Genomic DNA, 27289 nt, shown 5'->3' on the forward strand with positions numbered 1-27289 from the left:
AATTTCAATACTCTATTAACACATTTCAGTTGGTACCAAAACGTATTGAGGTTTGATATGCTGAATCCATGTAAAGTGACTTCACAAAAAAGCCCATTTACAATGGTCATTTTACTGTTCTTATGCTGAGTACTTGGATAATTCTTTAAGCATTCAGGAGAATGATTGAGGTAATTTGCGAAATGGTTCATGCTTTATGTAATTTTGACCTGCTGACACATATAACCAGTCATTGTCTGTCCCTTCTTACCAAAAAAATAGCTGTAATGAACAAAAGAATGTTATTGGAGACAGAGATGTACTAGATGATATGCTAGGACACGAGTCATTTTCACAATTTAGTGCAAGTCATATTTTAATGGACATAGACTGGTCTTTATATTGAAGACATTTATTAAATTGAAAATGCTCTGATCTTCCCAATCCTGTGACCTTCAAGACAACAGTAGGGTTGCTACTTACAGAAAATATCACACTGTTCCACTATCACGGTATAACAATATTATTATTATTATTAATAATAATATTATCATGACTTAAAATACCCTTTAAAGCAATGAAAACAGAAAGTTTTTTTTGTTTAGCATTTTATTATAAAAATAGGTCCAAACAGACATGACATTTTACTAACACTAATATAGTAGAATTTAACACCTTAGATTAGCAAATGTACACGGTATGCGTCAGTACATGTCATTTTCCATACCACATCATTTAAAACCGGTATACCGTTGCAACCCTAGACAGCAGTTGTTACAGAATTGTTTGCAGTTGGGTGTAGGCTGTGTGTGTCATATCAGGGCTTTGCTCCTTGTAGAAGGGGCCAGGCAGTGAGGAGGTGTGGAAGTGATGAGTGAGAGTTGTCTATTGTTAGTGGCTTTCTTGGCTGTCTTCTATCTCTGCTTTGGCCGAGCTCCAGGCTGGTGTCAGGGCCCTGTAGGTGCTAACTGGGCCACTGTGTCAAGGCCCTTGGGTAAACACAGCAGCTGACTGGGACCTTCAACGGAGCCTTGCAGTTGAGAAGGATGTGAAAGTGGTGCAGGAGGCTTTTCAGTCTGCACAGTCATTGCGCTGCCTGCCAAAATCCTATGTAGTTTATACTAGCATGTGGCCAAGTTGTGTGTCTGCCAAGTTTTCAAACACAGGCAGAGCGTAATCGTGTGCTTGTAAGAGGGAGCTACCAGCAGAGGAGGAAGGAAGAAAAAAAAGCTCTTGGCTGCTGCCCAGGAAACGTCACATTACACTAAAAGCAATGTGTTCACAGCTCAGCTTCCAACATTTACATTCTACACTCATCCTGCAAAGCCACTCACTTCCTGAATCACAGTCATCACTTGCAACCAACAGCAAGCAGTGTGTCTGTCAAAGCCAGTGACTAGTAATCCTAAATGTTGTGCTAGTGTACACACTGCTTCCATATAGGAAAAAACATTATTCCATCTAGCATGAGCAAAGTCCTGTTTGTAATATAGTGATTCATTTACACGGTATTTTAGCGAGCAGAGGCATGTTCAGGATATTTTTTTTGTCTTTTGAAAAAAAATCTCTATAGCAGATCCAATGCTCAGAACCTCTGCTACTTTTCTGGATAAAGTAATTTTTGAAATATGTTTGCATTTGTTTGAATATTTACATTAAGTAGTGAAATCAAACAGCTAAGCAAATTGACTTAGATCCAATTGTCATATTTCAAGTAGTGGAATTTAAGAAAAACAGGCTTTTGTTCAATGCAGCATGCTGCTACATTTTTATGAACAAAAAAGAAAGCCTCAAACTGGGGGTGCACAATTCATCAAAATATTTTCCAAATCACAATATGGTCATTTTACTGAAGTAAACTATTTTAGAGTTTTAAATGAGAAAGTGAAATGCACCTCTTTAGATTAATGTTTACAGCACACAAACTGTTGGATTTAACCACTTGTATTGAATTAGAGGGCTTGCAATTATCATTGAATCATTTCAAATGACGAAAAACACATCAGGCTCTGAGCTGAGGCCGATCTGGTTAATAGACAATCACACAGTGAATAGTACTATGGACCATGTCAACTGCAGTCAATAATTTCAAAAGCCATGTTAGTAAATGATTAAAGAGTGGCACAGAAAATTGAATTATTAACAGCAGGGTCTACGGTGAAGTGTAGGTTGTTATAAGAACTATATCTTATAGCTTGAAGAAGTTATCAGAAATGTGGCTCCATTGTTTGTTGTCCTTCACCGTGATGGAGCTTTTGGTGCAGATTTTTCTTTTAATGGCGCTTAACAATAGAAATGTAATCTCGCCTCTCTCATCAAACTTCAGTGGGATTTTTCTATGTCTGAGTTGATCGTAGTGTGCATCAGATCTCAAGGCTCTTTTCTAACAAACATTGGCATATTAATGTGGAACACGGTTCAATAATGTTTGTGGCAGATTTGGGATGTCCCAACCCCCGGTGGAGCCAGGCTTGATTAGCCAGCCATCTGGTCAAACAAAGACACCTCAGGTTTTCCTGCCCTAAATAAATGTGATTAGAAAACCTGAGGAAGCTCCACGCTTTCAGTGCAAGGAGTGTGGTCAGATCATTTGTTTAAAAAAGTGGTAGCAACATTTATTAACTGATTGATAGCACAAAATTGGAACAAAATCTAATGCATTTGGAGGCAGTATTGTTCTTAGTTGATCACCCACCCATTTGGAATCGGACATTAAGTAATGCGTATGCACTTTACTTGACTGAGCATCCATATTAAAATGTCAAGGCAAATTAGATCATCAAATAGAGCTATTTGAACTATGTATGGGGGCAGCATTGTTTGAAAATCATTATTTAAAGTGTTTGGTTTCAACAGTAATGGCATATAGGCTAGCTGTGCACCATGAGAGCAAAATTAAATTAAATAAGGTTGAATGTAAATGATGTACTATGCAAAACATCTGCTTTCCTGTAAGTCGGTGATTGGAAACTGTATATCTTTGTATTTATTGGTTTTACTAGGTTCCTTATGCGCTGTATTGTATTCAGTACTGTCTGTTTGCTCTTCAATCTATATCATATCCCCTGATGCTGCAACAACCCAATTTCCACATGGGAATCATTACAGTTCTATCTAATCTTATCATATATACTGGACTGCTGTGATGTCTGCTTATGGGTTCAACCAAAGCTTAGACCAGTAATAAGCAAGCAGGCAGGTGGGTCCTGCATCTTGAGGCTGTCAACAATGTAAATATCTAGTTTGAATAAGCATAATGATTTAACTGCCAAATATAATTTCCTCTGAAACCTGTTTACGTAGAAAGGTGACTTTTACAGAGTATCTGTGTTTGAAAACTTGGTCAGGTAGGCTGAAGGGAGACTGTAGTTAACATATATTTTAATGATTAACCGCTGATTGATTAATCACTGCTAAAATTTGACTGATCAAATATATGTTAACGAACAGTTAATATAAATGGCACCACATTTTTTTAGGTGTTGTCTGTCATTACACAATAAAAGGTAACCAGTTCACTGTTTCTGCTAATTCTATTAGCATTGCTGTAGATATCTAAAATGCTAATATTCTTGAAATGAAAAAAGACCATTTTATTTTTATTTTTGATAAAGAAATTTGTAGGGTACAGCTTGTTTCTACATAAAGAATTTGTTATTCTTTGGTTTAAGTGGCCTGTCAGGTGACGTTCCCATAGCAATTACTGACAGCAGTATCGGTTGCATATGGAAGGTTAACACACTATTCAGGGCCAATTTACAAACATCAAAAGCCTTGAATTTGTGCAATTTGTCTGTTGTAAAGATGAACAGAACTTTTTAGCCCTGCCAATTGGCTATCATCATTGGCTTCTGTTGTGATGTAAGCGCCATTTATGGTCCATGGCACATGGTCACATAGTACAGTGCAGTGTTGATATACAAAAACAGTTATCATTTCTCATTTTCAAACCAGCCAAAAGTTGTGGATGTCCAATGAAAAAAGAAAGGTACTATTTCAAAGGACGGCTAACATTTTAAACCATTGAACTTGTTGGCTCCTCGCTAATAATAATTATGTTATGATTGCATGACTTCCATAGCAATGTCACACTGAAAATGACACTCAGTTTGTTCAATGACTACACTAACCATGAGTCTGGTATGGTTTAGTTTCAAGTTTTTAGTTGTCTTTGCTGTCTTTAGAGTGTCCAGTAGAGATGTAGTGGCTTGTCGGCTGATGGAGATGAGCTCCAGATGCGTGACGGGCTGCACCATCCCAGCCCAGGTCCCTGGGGGGCACTGGCCTGTCAGAGGTGGAATGCCCCTGCACACTTAACGCTAGCTGAGAGGAAACAGATACCTCTGGCTCTGAACAGAGAAATCGCTCCCTATCGATTAGACTACACAGAAAGCTGTGAATTGCGCTTATGGTTTGAACATTTGATACTGCAGATTCAGAGAGATGGTCATAACACTAACTTCTCTGATGTAGCAAACCATAACTGGACTGGTTTATACCCCCCCCCCCCCCACCTCTCTACCTCACTGCCAAAGAAGTAATTTACCCATCTGACCACAGGCATTGTGACCTCAGTCATTTCATATGTAATCAGATGTGATGTGTCCTAATAGTAGTGAAAATTTTTTGTTGATTGTGAATGTATCAAGTTGCCGGCGCTGTCACTATAATGAGAATGTATATAAAGGCCTATCAGGTCTGTGTGATGTCTCCAGCTGCCATTAGCATGGGGGTGAAGTGGATGCTTGCTCTTTGAAAGATGTGAGATATGCAAGGTATTTTTAGCCAAAGCTTTTAGCCCAGAAGAAATGGCTAATAGCTGCTTTGACCTGAATCCAGCTGTATAGCTTTTAGCTCAAAGCAGCACTGATTACAACTAAACAATAAAAAAATGTTTGGTTGAACAATGCTTTTAGCCTTAATGCACCGAGAGAATATGAATTTGTATGTTTGTGAAATAAGTGCTTTGTATATCGGAGACAACTTAATGTATGTCAATGTACACTTCACAGAGCAAAACTAATAGCTTCAAATCAAATCATGAGTGAGGGGGCACCAAAGGGGGCCCCATGCAAGTCTGTACATAGTTTAGTTGGAAAATCCAGTCTCTGTGGTGTAGTTTCTTATGGGGCCTGAAACCTTACGGGAAAGGGTTAACTCATGGAGTACTGTATGTGGTGGCACAGATGTGATTCACTAAAATGTTTGCTCTGTCTGTGAAAGGGTCTTTGAACCAATGAGTGTGAACTTCTGGCCACACCAGCCTATAAACGTTGCATTTGTGTGAGGCAGCGAAAGGGGCCAGCTAGTGTAATGGGGGATGGGGCCTCTGCCTATGGAATGTGGTGTCTTGGTGAAAGGGCTGGAGCTGAACAAATGCAGTCAGTTTATTTGGCAAACCAGACTTGCTGGTTACCAACAGACATGTTTACCCAGCAGCTAAACATGCAAATCCACCCCTTTCTTTCAGACATAGGTCTTTGTTGTTGGTTACAGTCCGGATGAAGTGAAAAAGTGTGTTGATCGGTGTGTACATTTTTCTTCTATGTCTCGGCCTGCCTATTTTCATCCTGTCGTTCTATCAGTTGCACACACCCCCCCCCCACTCTTTTACCTCTGTTTCTCTTTTTCATCTTTGTAATTGGAGTGATTAATGGAGGGAGGGGTGGTCTTGCCTGGAGGCCTGTTTTTCAGTCGCCTTTTTAGCACTGCCGAGACTGGGGCAGGTAGCGACACGTTCAGCTCCTGGACGTTTGGCCCCTTGTCCCTGCCACTTTGTCTGTTCCCTCAAAAGCCTGATATGTCCTCCAGCTACAGACATGACCGGACACTCCGAGGCAGGCATGCCCCTGGGTCCTGTTCTGTGCTGCTGGCTCGCTCTCATGTGATATGTGACCTTTTTTATGCTCCATAATAATTCTTAATGAGAGCAGAGATTCTATAGTGGATCTGTCTGTAAGTAGGAACTCTACCATATGTTCCCAAGTGCCAGTGAGATTTACTTCCCTTGCATCCCACATGGAATCACGATTAGCCAGAGCCTTTGTTGGAGGTTGCGTATGGCCAGCTCACCATGAGATCCCTTACAGTAGTTAGCAGATGAGGAACGGCATCCGCTCAGCCCAGATCCCCACACCCCTCACCCACCAGCCCCTCCCCACGGAAAGAGGCTCTATAAATGATTCCCGGAGTCCTGCTGCGGGATCAAGGCCTCAATTATTTGATTTGGATTAGAGATTGCTGCCCCCCACAATGCTAGTTTTTACAGGCATGCTGAGAGGAAGCAGATTCGCTTTCTTTGAGAGCATGAAGGCAACTTCACAGATGGACTCAAACTAAAGGCATCAGGGCTATAGGCTTACTGCTGTATCTGCTTTAATCACAGATCTGTTTCTCTTTACAAATGGGTGCACAAAATACATCACCTATAAAGTTGTCTTTATATCCATCTCAGGTCACTACAGTACATTTTAGTTTACAATTTAGTAAAAGAGGAACCTGCTTCCTGAGTAGTTTTTAATTTGTTTCTTTTTCTGGGCAAATGTACAAAATAAGAAAGTTAAACTACTAAGCATGTGTATAGCCTCTTTTCTGGCTACTTGCCATTTATCACTGTTGTTGGCTGCAATCCAGATTTCTGCTGGAGGCCTTGATTGTGATTAAATTACCACCGCTGTGTCTGTTTAAAAGATTTCCCTCGCTGAACTGTTTTGACAGGCAGCAATTTGGCTAAAAAAGATTAGTGCAGGAATGAGATGTTAAGAGTACCTGTGGGATGAGAGGGGCTCTCCTGTTATTGTGAGGTCCTGTTACTGGTGTACAGGAATGTTGGTGAATTTCACTAAAGTCACCCTCCCTCCTGTGTCTACTCTGGCGGAGCTCGCACTGAGTGCACAGAGACATTTTGTTACTCTCGATTTACTGCCTTGGGTTGCTATAGCGATTTTCCTTGTATGTGCATGTATTTTGTTTTAATTGTAGATGGGTGTGGCTGTTTACACAGTTTTTGTAGAGAACTACGATTTGATGAGGGTTTCCAATGGAAACGTTCACCCTGTTAGTCAAAGTAAGGGGGTCTTGTTGAAGGTAAAGGGGTTAGGTCACCCTGGGAGCTGTGATCCTGCCCTCATCTCAGTTTTCCTGGTGTGGCGGTAGATGACTGAGGATTATGAGTATTGACGTGTGCTGTGAGATTGCGTCCGGAGGGGGCTGGGGACTTCCCAGTGTTTGCACATGCAGGGCTATTGATTTGGGCCTCCTGTTCAATGGCTGTGGCCCAGGGGACTTGGTCTGCAGTGTGGAGCTGTGTAGGGTGGACACAGAGCCATGATAGTAGCTTGGAGCTGGAAGACCGGGGTTGTGGGCATGGCTTAGGGCTGACAGGACTCTAATATGGCAGATACACGTGCCTCTCTTAATTAGGCTTTGTTTAGTCCGCAGGATCACACTGGCAGGCTGCTAAACGATGACAGTAGTTAGGTCTACTCCACATTTCAAATGAGCCATGGTGTCTTGTTGACTTGTTTTTTCTGGCATCCCACCAGCCAGAGTCATCCAGCTTGTTATCTATAGTATGAAAATGACCTACTTCACACAGGTTGAACTCTACCTACACAGTATGCAATTGGCTGCTGACCCTTTTTTAAAGCACGTGTGGAAATCTACTTGATACAGTTTTTCCCTGCATTTTATTATCTTGAGATGATTTCTGAAGTGAGTCTAACACAATGACTATTTTCTGAGCTCAATGGCTGTTGGCCCACCCAACCTCCTCCTTGAAGAGTAGAGGGAAATCACATGACACTTTTATTAAGAACAAGCCTCTTCATCTAATAACAGCTCCACTATAAAATTGGAGAAGTGCTGTCAACATCCTGAGCAATCAATGCCATCCATCCCCCACTTCCCATGCAGCAGCCATTAACCCTTCTTGTTCCGGCATGCCTGCTGGCCTCACTAAAATGGTGGCTCTACTCCAGACATCTTTCTATAATGGCTGAATAGAATTACCCCCGAGCTATGTATCGGCGTGTGTTGAGTAGCTCATCTGATGCAGATGGAGGGATATGCAAAGAATGTCAACTTGTTGCAGACAGAAGGACGTCTGCTGTAATGTGCGACAATAGTGTCACATGAACACACAATCCAAACACATGGATTTCTCAACTAGTGCACACTCCAAATTGAGTGTTTGAAAGAACACAGAGAAATTCAAATCTAAAAATGTATATTTAATTAATTTCGTGATACAATGACATGATACAGTGCACAATTGTTATTTAATGTCAACAGTGATGGGAGTGCTGGGCGATATGGCCTATAAATAATATTGCGATACACAATATATACCTAGATATTTTGCAGTTTCCTCTTAAGTATGTCATAAAAACTTGATTTAATTGACCAGATTTAACTATACTACATGGGATTAGTCATAAAATAAAACAATCTTTAATGGCAGAGTGCTGAGGGTGAATTGAGGGGTCTCAAATACTGTGGTAAGAAGTTGTTCTGTAGTCTGGTTGTACATTAGGGCACTAAAACAAAGTTTACTTTGTTGTGCTTTTACCTGTTTCTGTATAACAGCTAATTTTTTTTTATTTTGTATGTACTTTCTACAAATCCCTGTCAGTTTTCAGTCCACTTTAAGTGTTTTCTAGTAATACACATTTGATAAATACATTTATACACAGGCATGCGTGCATACACACACTATACTGAAGTGCTCTCTGGGCTGGATAGAGAGCGCTTTGGAGGTACAGTGTTTTTTCAGTTTTTCGAATGCTTCTGTTGCTATGATACAGAATATCCATAGAAGTAGCTGATGGCTGCTTGCCTGATAGACATGGCACATGGCAAACGTAATGTTCTTCAAAGCATTGTTTTTCCTGTCGATTATATTATAGTCGGAGGATGTCATCTGCTACAGACATGGATAGTCAGAGACCAACAATATTTTTCTTGGTCCTTGTGGTATTTGTCCCACCCCTCTTCCGCTGTAATTGCACGGCTGGGTAAAAAAGTGGATGTGACAAGTGTCACAAGTTTTACCCAAAGTTGAACATTTTTCAACTCTTGGCAACCAGAGAAAAACTTCAGTTGTGCTTCCCTCAATGCAGTATAGATGCTCAGCACCTCTTCACAATGCTGGCATTTGTAGCATGGTGTAAATACACGGTGGTGTAAATACACGGTGCTCCAATTGCAAACAAATAAAAAAATACACTGGCCTCAAGAAGAAAAAACAACAACAGCAAAAAACTCTTAATTGGACACACTCACTGGCAGCTTGAAAAAAATACTTATACAGTTTATAGTCTGTGTTTGTGATATAGCCATTACAACATCCCAAGTAGTACAAGCATCAATATATTATATTGCCCACACCAAAGTGACCCAAACTCTCTCAACTACCAAATAAAAATATGACCCACATGAACACATAGATTCAGCAACCATATCCATAGAGAGAACTCAGTGACCAGATCACTAGCTATAGCTCACTTCTGGTCATCTAACTTACTCTTATCCCTGATTTGGCACTGCGCCAGTCAGTCACGTATGGCCATAATGTGATTAGGCCACCCACTGCCTGGCCAGTAAACCTGCTAGCAGCATGAGAGAGACGCAAAGAGGAAACATGGGCTGCTTAAACATATGAAGGCTTCTGTTCATCCTACACCCAGCACACACACACACACACACACACACACACACACACACACACACACACACCAGCATGCGCAGGCAACTCGCATGCATAGACACAGACATGTTTAATGCGTTGTTTGAATATTATAATTTCATTTGACCTAATTGAATTGAAGTTTGGATAAATAAACTCTAAAGCATCTGGCTTTAGGATGGAAAGAAAAGTAAAAAACATATATATATATATTGCAGCATCAAAGACACTTATAATACACATGTATAAACATTAAGTCAGTTTTAACATTTGATTTAAGACAATTCTGAATTATATCAGGCAAGCCACACCTTGTCATGAATGCATGGGTAATGGGTGTGGGAACTGTTTTTTTTTTTAAAGTAGTCATTTCTGGGTGGAGTGTTGGATTTGATGAAGGGGCTGAGGTGACTGATCACAAGGAGTGGTCCCAAAGCATCAGTATCCACTCTAACTTGACAAAAAACAACATAGTGTTAACATTCCTCAGCTGACCAAGGTCCCAATTCAAGAGCCAACATGTCTATTCACAGTTAACAGCCTTCATGTTCCAATTACTGTGCTTTTTTTGAACCAGCTAGAGGAGCAGCCAAGTTTTCTATAGATGCAACTGAACTCTTTTGGTTTATGACATGTGACAACATAATTTATCCTCCCAGACCCCAGGTACTTTGAGTTCACATAATAGCTACTACTTCAGTAGTTTGGTTTTATCTTTACTGCCATCTTTCCTGTTCATCATCTCTAAAGTCAAAGTGATGTTACAGTAGTCAGACATGTGTGGGCTGAAGCAAATTAGGGTAGATATGTTGTTTTATTTAAGTTCAATGGGAAATTGCAACAGATGGTTGCTGTGACAGTACTGCACTAGGAAGAAAATCCATAGTCTTGTAGATCTCTGAAACATCAGTGGCAATTTGAATAATTTGAAGATGGTGCAGAAATGATCCAGTTTATTACATGTAGCCCAGAGAATGTAGTTGAAGCAGAGGACAGGATGGTGCAGGAAGACAAAATCTGACACTGACTGGACGATGGTGTTCTGATGTTTTGAAAGATTGCTTGTGCCCTTATATGCAAAAGACTTGTTGCACTATGACAACGAGCATTGTCTGCATGGCTCTCTCCGCCATTGCCACTTGGAGCAAGGTTTCTGCGTCTCTGTCTGTGCCGGCGTCGTGTGTGAGAAGTGACAGACAGGCAGTGAGAGCCCGCCTCATCCCCTGCACAGGACAGGCTCCGACACAGATCTCTGTTCAGGATTGGGATTAGGGATACATTGCATTTTAACAGACAAACTAGATGCACAATTGAGGGAAAATATCATGCATTTTAAATGTCTGACAGCCCATCACTAACATTTTAGTCCCGTCCTTTCTCGTCATTGAAAACAAAACATACATTTTGTCATAGTTTTTATTATGAAAGATCTATTTTTAGTTGTCATCGTCTCGTCTTAGTCATGGAAAAAAGGTCATTGGCGAACATTTTTTGTTATGCTTTTAGTTAACAAAATGAATACTGGTGTGTAAACACATTTCTGTTCACCTAACACATCCAAGGACAGTAACCCAGAAGCTACTGCCTGCTCCTTTTGTAGTTACATCTGATTCTGCTTAGCTGGGAGTTAATTCTAGTATTTGAAGGCTCATAGTGATATACTTTGGGCAAGAGCCTTTGTTAAATGACAGTTCACAGTTAATATAATTACCTGTATGTCTACTCTATGTACACAAAAGGGTCATTAATGTTTGATCTTAAATCGGGCACTATGTAGTTTCAGTGAAGTAATTCAAACTCTGAATTTTGATAATTACAATATAAATTAGGTAATAATAAATACTCAGAAATATTTATATTTTCCATAAATGAATAAACAAGCTGTTCTCAGAGGAAAATAAGGTCCCCAGAACACTGTTTGAAGCTAGAAAGATGGCAGGGTCCGCCAAATATAAACAAAGAACAACATTATGAAATTGTGTTGTCCTTTAAGGTCAGTTTGTTTATTCAGTTTACTCATGACAACAAAGAGAGTTTGTTAATTTAGTTAGTTTAGGCATAAAAAAACAGTTAATGAAGAGCTTTCTCTGCTGTTTAAAATTTCTTCTCCTTCTAACTACAAAGTGCACCTTTTTATAGCATTGAAAAGTTTGAGTTTAGAGTTTTGTCAGCTAAGACATTCACACACGCACACAGGTTTATCTAATATTGAAACAACTGGTATTGATATTTTGTACATTGTACACAATATTAGTCTAGTGTACTTAATATCAAGCAGACTGATGGTGTTTCCCATGTATCTTCATGGCTCCTTGTGTGGTTACTGTTTCTGCGATTATACAATGTCGACCTCGGGGCCGTTGAATAGGGAACATTCAGCATGTATAAAAGTTGCAAAATGCAAAGTTATTTCGTGCAAGAGCAGCCATGTGAGATTATATATTGCTTCAGTCTGAACTATCTTCTATTATAATCATTTATAATGGTTAAAGGTTAACAGAGGTGGTCAAATTGTGTGCAAAGGTCTGTAAGTCCTCCAAATGTACTATACTATGCATTTACCGTCATAATGATCCTGTCCTACAGATAATGTGAATTGCCAGCGAAATGTATTTGTGATTAGGAACAAACTATCTTTGACTAAGTTTAACACAAGATTCTTAGAAGCCAACTTGAGGAAATGTTTAAAAAAAATTAAAAAATTATGGATATAAAGTTTAAGTTCATTTCTATCCTTTTGAAGATTTTCATTTTAGACCGTTTTTTTGTTTTAACATGTAACGAGTCTATCTACCTTTCTAAATAACAGAACACAACTTTTTTCTAAAGTTTTCATGCATTTAACTCTACCCTGAAACTCACCTACCATTTGCAGTGGGTTTGCAAGTTGATGGGTATTTGTTTAGGGAGCATGAATGCTGACAACCGTTACACGTACAGAGAGTGAGAGGGTGAAAATGACTTGCTCTCAGGGGCCTTGACAACCTTTGCCCTGCCAGCTCTCGTTTCAGGCCTTGTAATTGCCACTGACCAATGGGCTCCCGTTTGAAACTAGACCCTTGGCTGCAGCTATTAACGTCCCCCTCCAAACGGATCTTGTTTTGATTCCTGATGCTTTTATAGGTTTTGTCTTTAGGAGACATTCCTGGTCGGCACATACCGTGCACCCCTTTCTGCCCCTATTTTCCTTCCTTCCCGTCTTGTGGGGCCATTTGCCCCCCTCCCTGCACTAACAAACATACACACAACCATGATCAGCCTTGTGTGTGTGTGTGTGTGTGTGTGTGTGTGTGTGTGTGTGTGTGTGTGTGTGTGTGTGTGTGTGTGTGTGTGTGTGTGTGTGTGTGTGTGTGTGTGTGTGTGTGTGTGTGTGTGTGTGTGTGTGTGTGTGTTAGTTAGGGCCACTGACCAGCCCACCCTCCACTGGCCCCTCCTGACAGCCAGCTACACTCCATGAACTTGGCCACCCGTCACAGCTGCGTTAAGATTGAAGGATGGGGGGCCCTTGTATCCAGCTGGGTCGGAAGACATGGGTGGGGGCAGGGCAGGCCCAGATGCAGATGGTTTAGGTCAAATGGAGATGTTTGAGGATGAAGGGGGAGGGGGACACAGGAGCTCAGGGGCACAATAACTCCAGAGGTTACTCCTCCAACCCCTGGAAAAATGCACTCTTGGAGTTTGAGTATATATTAGTTTCCATGTGTTTGTGTTGCAGTATGTTGGCAGTTGTTGTAACTAGCTTAGAGTCAACGTGAACTTTTTGACCTTTATTCAGCGTCAATCTGATGGGATCTTTCCAGGTAAAAACCAAATAAACACATTTAAGAAAAACATCGGAAGTCCCTTCTTAAGAAACACACATTTGCAACTACATTAATGTCGGAGACAGTCAATATCTCCTGTTCAGGTTAGGCCAGGGACCTTGTAGCATGACAATGCATGACATGTTTCTCCTTGCCCATGTCTCCTCTCTGTATCTCTAATGTCATTATCAAGTAAAGGTAAAATGTCAAAAGAGTCATCTTAATAATAGATTATTGTGTTACTTTGAAGGGTAATGAAATGAGACCACTGCAAAATAGATTGTCTCTGAATGTGTTTGTAACTACTTTCTGTTTGTTTACTGACATTATCTGTGTTTTCTCTCTCGTCTGTTGTAGAATGGGAATGCAGGCTGGGCGGATGAGGCCGACAGTAGCAGAGGAAGAGGAGAGGCCTCCAGAGACTTTGCTAAGGTAGCATTTGGAGACTGTGATCAACAGATAGCTTCAGTGGGTATAGTCATGAAACAAGAAGGAAACTTGCACTCATTTTGCAATAACACTAATTCTTATTAGATTCAAACTTAAAAGATAACACTATATGATAAGCTGGCTGTTGACATGAATGTGAGAGAAAAAAAACTAAGAACTATCTTTTTCTCTTTCAGCTGTATGAACTGGACAATGACCCCAAAAGGAAGGAGTTTTTGGATGACCTCTTCACTTTCATGCAGAAAAGAGGTAAGAGAACTCTCTAGAAATCCATGTTATATTAAGAAGCAAATGTTTCACCACTTCAGCTCTCCATTGCTCCGTCGAAGTCGGATCCAGCGGTATGGTATACACCTAAAAGTTGGAGGTACAGTTGTAATTTAGGTGTGAATCAAAAGAGGAAAGAAAGTACACCTGGGTCTTTTTCCTCATTAGAGTTGTGGTACAGCTTGTTGAAAATCATTTTTGTTGAAATGCTTTAGCTCCTATATCGTTATAGACAAGTTAGTACAAACTTAAAATTCAAAACCACACACCTATGCTATCCTTACTCTCGAGGCATGGGCAGTGTTTTACATCTTGTAGAAGTACCTTTGCATTATGAATTGCAGTTAAAAGTTGCCACAGATGTGACATTGGTTGGAGTTCATTTCCCACCCTCTGCCTATGTGGGAAAAGCAAATAGCACACGACTTCCATTTCTTAAGATTCATTTCCTGTCTCAGTGTGAGGAGGGGTTGCTATTTTTTACAGAGCATCTGGAATTTCACTATAGGTTGATTTGTGTTAGGCCTACAGCACAAATGGTTTGTTAGAGCCCATATAAACTGAGCAAGGATTAAAGTGTAAATATATAAGTTCTTTCATTTGTGGCTTTAGTCTTCCAACATGGGTGTCAAGTGTTACATGTCACTGATCTACTCAAAAAACATGCTGTAACTCTCACTGGCTAAGAAATCCTTTACTAATTCCCCCCCAGAGTAAAGGCCTTAAGAGGTCAGCAGGTGAGGTGCGCCTCCGTTGATCCTGTGGTTCTGCAGTATCAGAGCCAACAGGATCTGGCAGTGGCCTAACTTATTTAGTTGGCCAACAGCCGGGGAGGCTCAGCTGACTGTGTGCTGCTTTGACACTAACTACAAGACTCTGCTGACCAGGGCAGCTAATGCACTTAGGCTTTTATCAGACAAATCTGTTGCCAAGCAAGTTACATGGCTTGAGCAATACCTCCCAAGGTGAATCACAATGTTATTACAGAGGTGCATACTTTTCATTATGTTTTGGCAGGCTATGATGAGCGATGATGGTCTGTGAGTGTGTGCGTGTGGTTCATACTTCATTATGTTTTGTCACAGGCTATGATGGGTGATAGGATATGTATGCAAGTGTGTATATGATGCATACTTTGTTTTGTCAGACGGTGACAGATGATGATGATGCGTGCATTTGTGAAGATGGGCCCACGTGCATCGATGTGTATGTACTTGTGTGCATATGTTGACGAGCTCACATTCACACGAGCAGCAGCTTCTGAGTGTCTGGTCTGGTCTGAGCACCCGGAGGTCTTGTTTGGAGGGTGATGAATTAAGTGGAGTCAGAGAAAGGGAGGGACGGGATCTGTCAGGGCCCTGTTAGCATCTCTGTCCAGTGGCAGACGCTGGAAGTGGTTGGCTGACCCTTTACTCACACTGGTCAGACAGAGAAATCCATCAAGCTGACCAAAATGCCACCTGACAGCAGATAAATGGCTTGTTAAAGTCTGCCATATCACATTATTTTCACTAAATTTGCATTTACTTAAGACAGGAAGAAGTATGTTGAATTCTACGCAAAAAAAGACAACACAAAGTATTTTTTTTATCATCCAATTGTTGTGTTTTGGGCAACACAAACAAGGAATGAAATAAAATATTGATTTAACAAAAACATTTTTTTTATTTAATTAACATAATTTGCTTGTGGCTTTAAAATCCCCTCACCTTAAAGCAAAGATAATCGCATGCTGATTCACTGATATAAATGAGAAAATTGCAACCACTGTCATTTATGTTTTAACTTGTTGAGTTAAATTACATTTCCAGAGAGAATTACAGTGAGTGGAACTGGAATCAGCTTGCATGGATCAAGTTCCTGTATCATCATCAGTACAAGTGACCAGTTGCAAGGGAGTACAAGGGTCAGTGCACAACAACAGTTGTTAACAAGTGTAACTGTCTCCTAATAGAGTGAGGCAAAGGAAAAAGAAAATATGGTGAAAGATGGAAGAATGTTGTTAAAAGGGCTCCAGGACCAAACAACATTCTTGTGTCATATTGGAGATGTGAAACTTTAAATATGAATGCAGAATATGACAGGGAAGTTGCTGTTGACATTAGAGACCTGGTGCAACCATTGTACAGGAGGGTAGGGTATAATTTCAGCTGCTCTAGAGTGAGTTCTTCACCCCTCCCTTAAGACAAGAGGCACTTGGCTGACCTCTGCTGTCTCTCAAACCCGAGTCTTAATCACAGGGAACAAATTGCTTGGCTGGGATTCCCTTTTTGCTGTTAGTGCCAAGACTGTATGAGATGAAGAGCAAGCCTCACTAAGGTCTTGTTCATGGCATCCTCTAATTACTGTGCGTTTACTCCTACTTCCATTTAATTTCATAGATATGGGGTCAAGATTATTCCTCTCTATTTTTTTTTTTTAATGAAAGAGTGCCCAGAAAGCCTTTCTAATTTAATGTCACTATGTGGAAGACAGGGGGGGATAACAGCTGGTCATATGGGAAATGCCATCCTCTTCATTTGACCGACCTTACAAGAAGAATAGTAAAAAAAAATAATGCCTCATTTTGTGAAGTGTTAAGAAGGTTAAGTGAAATCCAGTGGAATCTCTTGGCGGAGAGAGACAAATGGTGAAGTGCTTTTCCCACCTCGTCGTGGGGGCCTCATGGCCCTGAGAGGAAAGCAACAGCGGAAGGAAAACTTACGAGGGATTCCCATTTCCTGGCTCTGCGCTTAAAAACAGGCGTGTGTGTATGTATGTGTGCGTGTGTGTTAATGGTTGAGGAATTTTAGCAGCTGTCCTAAATCCTGTCTGTGCTTAAAGGGGCCCATTGATAGACTCTGCATCACAGAAATGGCAGAAGACACACATGCAAAACCCTCTCTACCTTTACTTCCCTGACTCTTATTTCTTTTTGACTACTCTAACATCCATTGCTGGGCCCCTTTCGTTTTTTTACCATTGACCTCTTTTTTATTTATTGCTTGTACTTTTAAAAAAGAGGCCCAGTTTTATTCTACCGAGAACCTCCTGTCATTGCTGCAGATAGAAACATCGGCTAATGGCCTCAAATGTAAATGTAATGTAAATGCACTAGGGCTGCTCAAGTTGGAGGAGTGTGGGTGGAGGATCTTAGCCTCCCTGAGTTATGCCGACATCACTGTTCATCATATCCATTACAGGTTTTGCTACTTCACCCCCACTGGGAGCGCAGAGAAAGGCTTTGACGCTGGCTTGACGCCATTTACCACCTCAAAGGTTTCGATTAAGCAGATGGGTGGATGTTTGTTTTGGTTTGACACCCGGCCACTTTCTTATTTGGGCTGGGGGTTTTCGGGGCAGGAGTTGGGGTTGTGAAGAGGTAATAGAGGCGCTAAGTGAGGCTGCGGGAGCTACGGGTGCATGATTAAGGGGAAAAAAAGATGAAGAAAATAAGAGTGATGCAGCCAACTGCCTGTCAGCGCTGTCCACTTGAGATGATTAATGGCCACAGGCTGTGATGGACAGAGCCAGTGAGAGAGAGAGAGGCTCCTGTTCAGTGAAATCACCAGTCGAAAAGGGAGGGAGTAACGGGGGGTAAAGACAAGTGTTTTAGCTCCCTGTACTCCAGCCAGAGAACCCCACACGTTGCGGTCAGCAAAGGCTGGATCCATCCCAGTGTGACACATATGGGAAGTGTAGATTCAGCTTAAGAGGGACCACATGGTGTGCTATCACTGCTTCAGAGTTATTTTAGGGCAAAATCCCTACGTAGTAGATTTAGGCCTGTTAATAGTAATAGAGTAGTAAGCCGGACTTACTGTGCTGGTAAATTGCAGTGAGCTTGATGGGACGAGAGGCAGGAGGCAGGAGTCAGAGAGAAGGAAGGGGAGATGGTAATGCTTATAATGAAGATGTCTCAATTAGCTGCAGCTTCAGTTAAACCTACTGGCAGTGGCTCTGCTCTGTTAGCCCTGTAAATCTTCACTGTGGCTGCTGGTAATGTTTTCATGGTCCGTATAGCAGAATGGCATAGATAGGCCTTGGTTTGGTTTGTTATCCAAAGTCAGCAAGTCAATGATTTAGTAACATTTGTCCTTCAAAATTAATTTTTCTTTACTGAAATATAACAAACAGACGGACATTTTTAATTTACTACTGACAAAATAAAAACTGGAAAACCACCTCTATTTGAAAACCCTTAAAAACATGATTTGCATAAAAAAACAATGAAAATAGCTCTTGTCTCCACCTGTCTTTTCACATTTGAAGAAAAACAAGAATTTTACATCCAGGTAACGCTGGATATTCTTTGCAGTATTTGTGGTGTGGGAAGAGTGACCTCCCAGCAGGACATTAGAGGAAGTTCCCTAACTGTAACCCTGAGACCAAGAGCTCTGTCCACACCAATTACACCATGAATGGGCTCTAGGGGATCCATGTATGCATTATATTACTCCCCCGGTCAGCCTCACACTGGCCTCGTAACAGGCGGGCCCTCTGTACAAACACCACACTACAATAGGAACATTCTCTGGCTCTTTGATATGGCCTCATTTTCCTTTAGTTAACACCCCACAACTTCTGGAAAGTGGCAGCACCTGGTTGGTTGAACAACAAAAACACCGGGTATTGTGAGCACATTTGTCCATCAGATGGGGACGGATTGCGAGTGAAATAATTTTCATTTGAGATAGACCTTTTGAACTGCTGCTTTGTTGGACAACTATTACACAATTTATGCAAATTAATAAATTAATGCAACTGGGTGATCAACTTATTTTAACTAGATTCTATATTCTGATTCATTAAAGATTCAATTCTCCAGATGGATGCAGTTTTTGAGATCCTAGAAGCGTGTTTTACATAGAAGGCAACAATAAAAAGTCATTAGGAAATTACATTTTCTCCTCTCTTGTCTTTCTTTCTGTCTGTCTCCATCCCCTTCCTCCTCCCTTGCCCCCACCCCATTCTCCTTCCCCCTCTGTTTATTGTGCTACAGTTACAACCACTGAAACTTGATAACACCATGGGGGATAGGGGCGGAGGGCAGTGCTGTGGCCTGCTCGTAGAGGGGAGGAGGGGCTGGATTAAGGGGGCCTCCTGTCCTACACGGGATGATTAATGATCTCCAAATAAGTGGGGGCCAACCTTTTTGATAGGGCAACGCTGACGGACAGCAGACAAGGGAGTGACCGTCGCATGTCTCTATGTGTGAAAAGTGAGAAAAGAGAGAATGAAGGATGAAGAGGGCAGACAAGGAAACCACAGTAGGAGACTGGAGGTTAAGGGAGGCATCGGTCAGCTTGTGTAGAAACAAGGCCACGCTCTTTCATGTCCCTTTGAAAGCACTTCGTCAGCGGGCTGAATCTGACCAAGCTCACCAACCAGACAGAAAGATAATTAGGGAAACGAACGAAAGGACCAGCACTGGCAGCAAAGGGCCCCTACTCTCAGGAAAGGGTGGGGACCTAAATGATATACAGATTCCAACCACTGCTTTCTAATCATGACCCCAAGACAGACTCCAAAAGAAAAAGCAAAACTATTCTTATTGGACATCCTTCCTTGCATTTGTGATCAAAGATCTGGTGGTGACCATGTTGATATATTTGAGGGCTGCGATTATCTTTGCCTTTCGTAAACTCCACCCGTCGGCTGGCAAATTACAGCCCAGCCTTTGGGGAATGAGCACATTTACAGTGGTTATGCTCTTCTCTTCCGTCAAAACAAAAGGAAATAGTAGTTTTCCTGATGTTTTGTGGGTGTGTTCGGAGATGTTAGATTAAAATCTTTGGACTTTTTATTTTTTGTTTGGTTCTTACCAACCAAGAATACTCTTTGTGTCTCTTCCTCTCTCTGTCTCTGCATCCCAACCCCCAATCTGCACTGCCTCCCTGTTATTTCCTCTGTCATGTAGCCAGACTGTTCCGCAGCCCTGGATTGCCACTGTGCTGTCCATCTTTAATTACGACCATACTGTACAGGGATTTGTGTCTCTAAGCTGCAGAGCTGGGAGATTTCTTAATCACCAAGCTCATAAGTAAATGAGCGGGGAAGATGACGAGTGCAGGCCTCAAGCAGATTCATGCTTCCCAACGAGGTCATCGGTCAGGGTAAAAATAACACTGGCTGCTCAATTCACCCATGTGTCTTTAGTGAAATACATTTGCAGTTACCCTGAAAAACACATGTGGCTATCAAATATTGTTTTATTTTGATATAAAAGAAGTGTGAAGGGGCTTTTTTATGAAAAAAGGGAAATATAACCAAACCTGAAGCTGCATTGTTTTCTTAAATCCAACGTCTTTTGTGATACAGGCATGATGTGACAACAGCCTGATGTGACTATAACTATATTCCTGCATAAAATGCTTTAGGGGGCAATGGTGTAAATAAACTGAACTTTTAAAAATTATTTTCGTGAATAAAACTTGTAGGTAGAAAACTGACAGAAGTAACCTAATATTTTTTCAAGAGGCCATATTATGCTGATTTTCAGGTCCATACTTTTATTTGTGGGTCCTAGTAGTATAGGTTTACATACCTTCATTTTCAAAAAACACATTCTTTTTCTCATATGGTGCATTGCTTCAGCGCCCCTTTACACACTGTCTTTCAGCTACGGAGTGAGATGTTTGCCTCTGTTCAATCTTTGATGAGAGTTGCACATGCATTACTTAACGCGGAGTAGGGCGGGTTTTATATATATATATACACACACATATACATACACACATATACATACATATAATGCCTGTTACGAACATAAGTTACGGAAGTAAAGGTTGAACTTCAAATCAGGCATTTCAGGCAGTGTTTTCTGTGGGAGAGAGGAACTCTCTTTGGCGTGGCTTTTTCACTTTGCAGACCTTTTACATGCACAAAAATGCATAATATGACCTCTTTAATTCTTTCTAAAAGCAGTACTAATGTATTAATTTGGACATTTGCTCAATGTAAAAGTAGGTGAGTCATACCAGATAAGCCAGGACTGAAGTTTTATAGATCACGAAAATCAGGAAGCCACATTAGGATATATTTATCTGCTATTTTGACAAAAACAATGTGTTCCCATGAAATCACCTGCACCTTTCCTGTGAAATATTTAACTTATTTATATTCAAAATAGATTTTTGAGGGAGCTTTGTTCAGCTGTTCCCACATGAACCTCTCCTGTGATCAACAAATTCCCCAAACTTGTGCTATCTCTGGATATCTGTGTGTCTTGCTTCTCCATCTGTGTCCTGTGTGTGCTCTTAAAGCAATGTTTCCTGGCCTCCACACCCCTGTGATGGATTGTATGAAATACGTTACAGCCCCCAGAGGAGCCCTACACCAGTACAATAGCCCTGAGCTCACTTCCAGTGCAGCTCTGCAGCAGTGTTGCATAAGCCACACAGTAACGGAGATCTGAGTGCAAAGGGGCCTAATGGAAAACAAGACGCTTGATTTGAGTGAAGAAATGGACATGAATCACACAGTTGCCAGATGTTGTTGCCTCTGTGTCGATTGCATTTAAGTTGATGTGGTTTGTTGTTTGGGATATATGATTAGATAAAGGTAATGGCCAGTTAAAAGGTTATGATAGATAATGTTCCTGATTCTGCAATAAGGCTTAAAGCTTGACTTTTCCTGCTGTGGTATTCTTTGGCATGATCCCTTTCCTGAAATCCATTATGTTGTTTAACCTGGGGCCCTCGATGTATTAAAAGCTTCTACATGTGTAAGGCCTGAAGAACTATTGAGTGTTTTGAATATACTAGTTAGCAGTCAATGTCTGTTGATACAGGGTATCATTTGTAAAAGGAATTGAAGCATATTTTGCTGCAGTCAGTCTGCATTAAGAGCATCAGCTGAATCCCTGAAAGGTAAATGTATGACCCACTGTCATGGATTCCAAAAGCCAAAAGTAATTAGCATTGATGGCAGCGAAAATTTCCAAGATGAGTGCACAAACCCCCACAATCTCTTCGCCTGTTTCAACAGATCCCTCTTTCTGCTTGGCTTATAGCAGCTGATGTCTCCGGTATTGATCAGTGGTGCTGGGCCCCAAATGGGGCTCGTCAGCTGATGGCTTTATCTGTCAATCCGGGTGTTCATTGATTGAAGCAGTTAGCTGGGTTATAAAGCTTGCTAGAAGGAAGAGGGAGACCTTTAATATTGCACCTGCCAGTGAAGACATCCCTGCCACCTACTCTGTTTAAGCAGCAATACTCAATCTGATCAGTGAACTGTCACCAGTGTTGGACACAGATTAATTCATTCTCACTGAAGTATGCCTTCAACTGGCAACTATTTTCATTATCGATTTTTCTGTCTATCGTCACAATTAGTCTTAATCTATAAAATGTCAGAAAATTGAGAGAAATGCTCATTGTAGTTTCCCAGAGCCAAATCGTCTGCAAATTGCGTCTTTTGTCCAACCAGCCGTCCAAAACCCAAAGACTCTTCATTTACTATCATAAATGATAAAGAAAATCAGTTTCATATTTAAAGCAACATTATGTAGAAATTTGTATTTTGTGCAACACCCCTGTCGTAAATACAAATCCTCGGCTTGTGTAACAATTTCAGATGTACTTTACATTCAGAAAGTATTCAGACCCCTTCACTTTTTTCACATTTTGTTATGTTGCAGCCTTATGCTAAAATTGTCTCCATGTCACACTCTATTTAGCAAAATTGTCACCAGCAACTAAAAGCCAGTCTAAGACTCTTGGAACTTAGTCGAGTTGTCTGCTTTTCTCTTCCTAGCTGTCTCCGTCGACATCTTCTTCAGTCTCTTCACCTCTGTCATGAAGTCCGTAGAGGCTGCTGAGCCTCTGCCGTATGCATCAGTTACAGATTGCTTTCAGGAAACTCTGTATATCACAAAGAGTTGAGGCAGAGCAGCAGTATTTCTCATTTGAAATTTTACTTAGGATACATTCTGATATACTGTGCGCATATAGCTGCCTCCATAGTGGACATAATAGCATAATAACATATAAAACAAAGCAACACTTAAAGCAAAAAACTTGTCAAAAAATTAAACAAATTGCACTTACTACCCATATTGCACGTACTATGTTGCACATACTACACATATTACACAACTTGTAATAAGAGCAACATAAGCTATTCCCCAAACCATGCAGCCTCAATTGAAATCTTAACAAAGGTGGTATTGACACAAACTAGATTTTATAATGGTTAAGTTTACACTGTGGTGTTCTGTATCGAGGGCAAGAGCTCATACTCAGCATGGAGAATAAGTGATGGTTCAGACAATATCATCTGTGCTTTCCTGAGAACAGGCTGTTCAGATATTGACTGAAGGAACTGGTGTTAATTCTTTCCCAAAACCTTCATAACAGTCTGTCCCGGATGAGCAACTGTACAGTAAGATTGCCATAACATGCAGACATTTCATGCCTAATAATGATTTCTGGTACAGCCTGGTAGAATAAAAACATCATCTCCTGACACACTGAGTCTGAATTGTATCTCTTCCTGTCTTTCCCGTGCATTGTTTCTCTTATCTGCGGTCTATTAACCCTTTCTTGTTCTTTTAACTTAAATAATACTCATGCCCTTGATGCCTTTCCCTCAGATTTGTTTCACCTGAGTTCAAGCTACTCAACTGGAAAAGGGTTAGCCTCTAACCTCTGCAGCTTGATCACTGGAATCTACAGTTGAAGCCAGAGCCCCTCCCTTTATTATGCGTACAACATACCATTGTCATATTGCTGTGACATATACATTCTTGACATTTCTGCAAGGCTCAGAGTTGGCTGTTTACAAGGCCAAGCTATTGGGTTACTTTTCCCTCACTTGATCTTGCAGTCAAATGTAAATATAGAGCAGAGGTCATCCATCCAGTTTTAAATTGTGAAGCCAAAAGACATCAGCCAATTTACAGTTGGAACATGTTTAAAATCATCAAGCAGATGTTGGTTAATAGCACAGATTGAGGTGACTGTATACCTTTTATTGGTTTCATTCTTGAGTTGCTCAACTTGTGGATAGAAAACAACATTAATGACCTTTTCCTAACTGACTGTCACTCACAATACAGGCCTGTATCATCAGTGTGTATAACCATTGCATATGTCAACAAAGATTTTACCTCCCCCTCCTCCAACAACTTCACACTGTAAATCACCTCTAGCTGTCATCTGCTCTTTGTCCTTGTATCTAAAGCCTGCCCATAACCTTATTTTTGCCAGAAGATCGTTTCAGTTCATTCACAACTACAGGCTTTAAACGCCAGTTCAAACAAGTAGGGGATAATGTAGGATGCATTTAAAGCCTCATAGCAGAACTGACTAACCTAATTATGTCAGTAGTATTGCATATAGACTTTCTTGAGCAGATATTTCCACATATTTTGTTTACTTTCCACACTATTTAGCTACATTTCTCTTACAGAAAGCATTGGGCAAAATGAATCGTAAAAGAAACTAAATTCTTGAGAAAAATGTGCTAATTCTCAGCAAAATAAGTGAGGCAGATCCAGATCTCTTATCAGCACCAGCAAAACAAAATTTTCAGCGAAACAAGCTTTACCGGAATTATGCAACGGGGGCGGAGAAATGTTCACACGCTAAATGCATGTCTCATGCATGACTAATGCAACAGGCTTTAGTGGTTGCTGTAATGTCAGCCTATAGTGCTGAAGACATAAAGTTACTGGAAAAACACACAAGGTCTAATCTAATCCTCGTAGTAGGTCTATTTGACCTATATCCTCTGGCTAGTAAGTTGCAAATTTGTCAACCACCTGCTCAATTTCACTGGTCAACTAGATGTTAACAGAGACCAAACATACCCAGATAGTGGTCACTTAGCTTCAGATATGTCTGCTGGGCTGAGTAACCAAATCTCTGACGATGAGAATCAGCCCCAGGCAAAAACGGGCTGATGCATAAACACACATACCCAAAGAAGACACATAGTCAAGAAAACAGAGCTGTGAGATGTACATTTTGAATGTGTAGGGGAGATGGTGAAGCAGATATCTATCAATTTCCTTCAACCATAGACTGTCTATTTACATTTTTTTGACCTTTTCTATGAATTTCATGCCCTAAAACTTGTGTTGCTTGAATTTTTTGAAGTGGTTCGAGACTCTATTCTCCTCTCGTCTCTTCATGATTATTTGTTAAATATATTGTGATGTATTCCTGTAAAGTGACACATTTTTCCAACTATGAAGACTATAACATGGTAGTAAAAATATCAAAAACCAAAATATTCCCTGTCTAGCATACACTTGTAAGATGTCCTCCTCTCTCTCTTTCTGAAATCCTTGAGAAGATGACACACCAGTGACCCTGAATAACTATGTAGCATAGGAGACATCAACCATCCTTCCCTCCATTCATCCATCCATTCATCCATCTCTCTGTCAGCTCCATATCAGTCGGCGTTGATTGGGGTCTAGTCAGTTGATCTGCCCGTTCTCTGGGGATTGAGGAGACTTGGGTTACAGTTGGAGAGGCCATCTCACTTTTCGCACCATCCAACCTTTTCAATCCCCCTCCCCCTCTATCTCACAGGTGACCCATCTTCATGACCCACGGAGAAGGAGTCATGTTTCTCCCTCTCTTTCTGTCTCTCTTTCTTCATGTTCTTCTCACTCATTCAGTCCAAAGATGTTTTACTGGCATAACTGTCAAAAGTTTAAGGCTTGACAAAGCAGTTAACAGAACTTTAATCGTCATATGAAACTGTATCAGACTTAACAGTGCAGAGATTCATGGCCAGATTGCACTTGACAAACTTCTAATCGTGTAATTCAAGTTCTAATAGTGTCATTATTTGTAGTCTGACAGCCTCCACAGTGTGTGAACAGCACCCAGTGAGATTTACAGCTTCTGGCTGTTGTTTGGAGCCTCGCCAGTTTTGTGATGTTTTACACCACTGGCTGCCACAGTTGACAGTGCACAGAAGACAGCTCCTTTAATATACTGGCTGCCTGCCCACTGTAATAATTCTTACAAAGAAGCTACTCTCACTGTTTCCTGGGTAAATATAGCTTCAAGAGACGTATCCATCACTGGATGTTTGCCTTTTTTCCCCCTCTAGTACGTGTTCTTTTTATTAAGACGGAGGCAGGAAAACTGAGAGGAAGAGACAAAGGAGAAGGTTCTGGTGATATTTGATCTTCCTAGAATAATAAAATTTGTATTTTGCATTTGTCAGACCTAGTAAATATGTTTTTTTAGCTGATCAGACACATGTTCAGATGCATTGCCACTTAATTGCACAAATTAAAGAATGTTCTCTGTTTTGTGTTTGCTTTACATTTGTGTAACTAGATAATGTCATACCCCATTGTCTTTATGCCTCTGTAGATGGATACATATTTTTCACAGGGACGAATGTTGTTTATTCTGTAGAATGTCTTTTACGTTTGAGTTTAAACTCACAGATCGAGGAAAAGCATCTGTTGTCAGGCATTAGGCAGAAGTTGGCAGAAGATAAGTCATTATGTCTCTCTTTTCTGTCCCTCCCTTTGTTTGTCTCTCTGCCTTTCTCCCTCTTTCAATTCACATTAATTGCACTTTATTGACATGACAGGAATCAAACCTATGCAGCCAACGCTGTAAAGCCTATCGACCCACATACCGTATCATAGCCTTTATTAGACAACTGTCCCTCTCTATCTATCTCTCTGTCTGTGTCTCTACCAGCTGTAGCTTTAGCTTCATGCTTAGAATAGCAATGTATCTGTAGTGTAACATTACATTTAACTTCCCTTATGCGGAGGGTACATATCTTAACACTTGATATGAATTGGTCTGTTGTGCGAGTGGTGGCTCTGCCTGTACTAAAGATAGCAAATTCCATACACTCAAGGCTTTTTTACCTTTTATGTCCCTGGCCATGCATTAAAAATAAAACAAACATGCCCCAGGCTACAGCAGGGTCCTGACAATATGCTGCCCCGACGTACGCACGTATAAACTAAACAGTCAGGGGGCTGCCTGACATAAAGTAAACTCTTAGCATGTGGAGTCCAGACACTTGTCTCTTCTGTCAGTGTCTCTCTGTCCCGTGTGAATGAAGGGTTTGGGCTGTTGATTTTTCCTCAAACCATGCTACATTTTTAAAACTTGTTGGCAAATATAAATTACTT

The 27289-nt window shown here is 40.8% G+C and overlaps 1 protein-coding gene across 3 annotated transcripts in view; it reads left to right on the top strand.

The window, feature by feature from the left end:
- Positions 1 to 27289, top strand: part of LOC311258327 (AT-rich interactive domain-containing protein 3B-like) — a 54959-nt gene that overhangs the window by 12956 nt on the left and 14714 nt on the right. For 2 of the 3 annotated variants that reach the window (XM_084354513.1, XM_084354514.1), the window contains exons 3-4: positions 13825 to 13935; positions 14094 to 14166. In XM_084354513.1, coding sequence (XP_084210639.1) covers positions 13825 to 13935; positions 14094 to 14166 — 184 coding nt within the window. The remainder of the gene's footprint in view (positions 1 to 13824; positions 13936 to 14093; positions 14167 to 27289) is intronic. The other variant, XM_084354515.1, reaches the window with a different exon arrangement.

Source organism: Pagrus pagrus (assembly GCF_965226575.1).
Source record: "Pagrus pagrus genome assembly, chromosome: 1".
NCBI lineage: Eukaryota > Metazoa > Chordata > Actinopteri > Spariformes > Sparidae > Pagrus > Pagrus pagrus.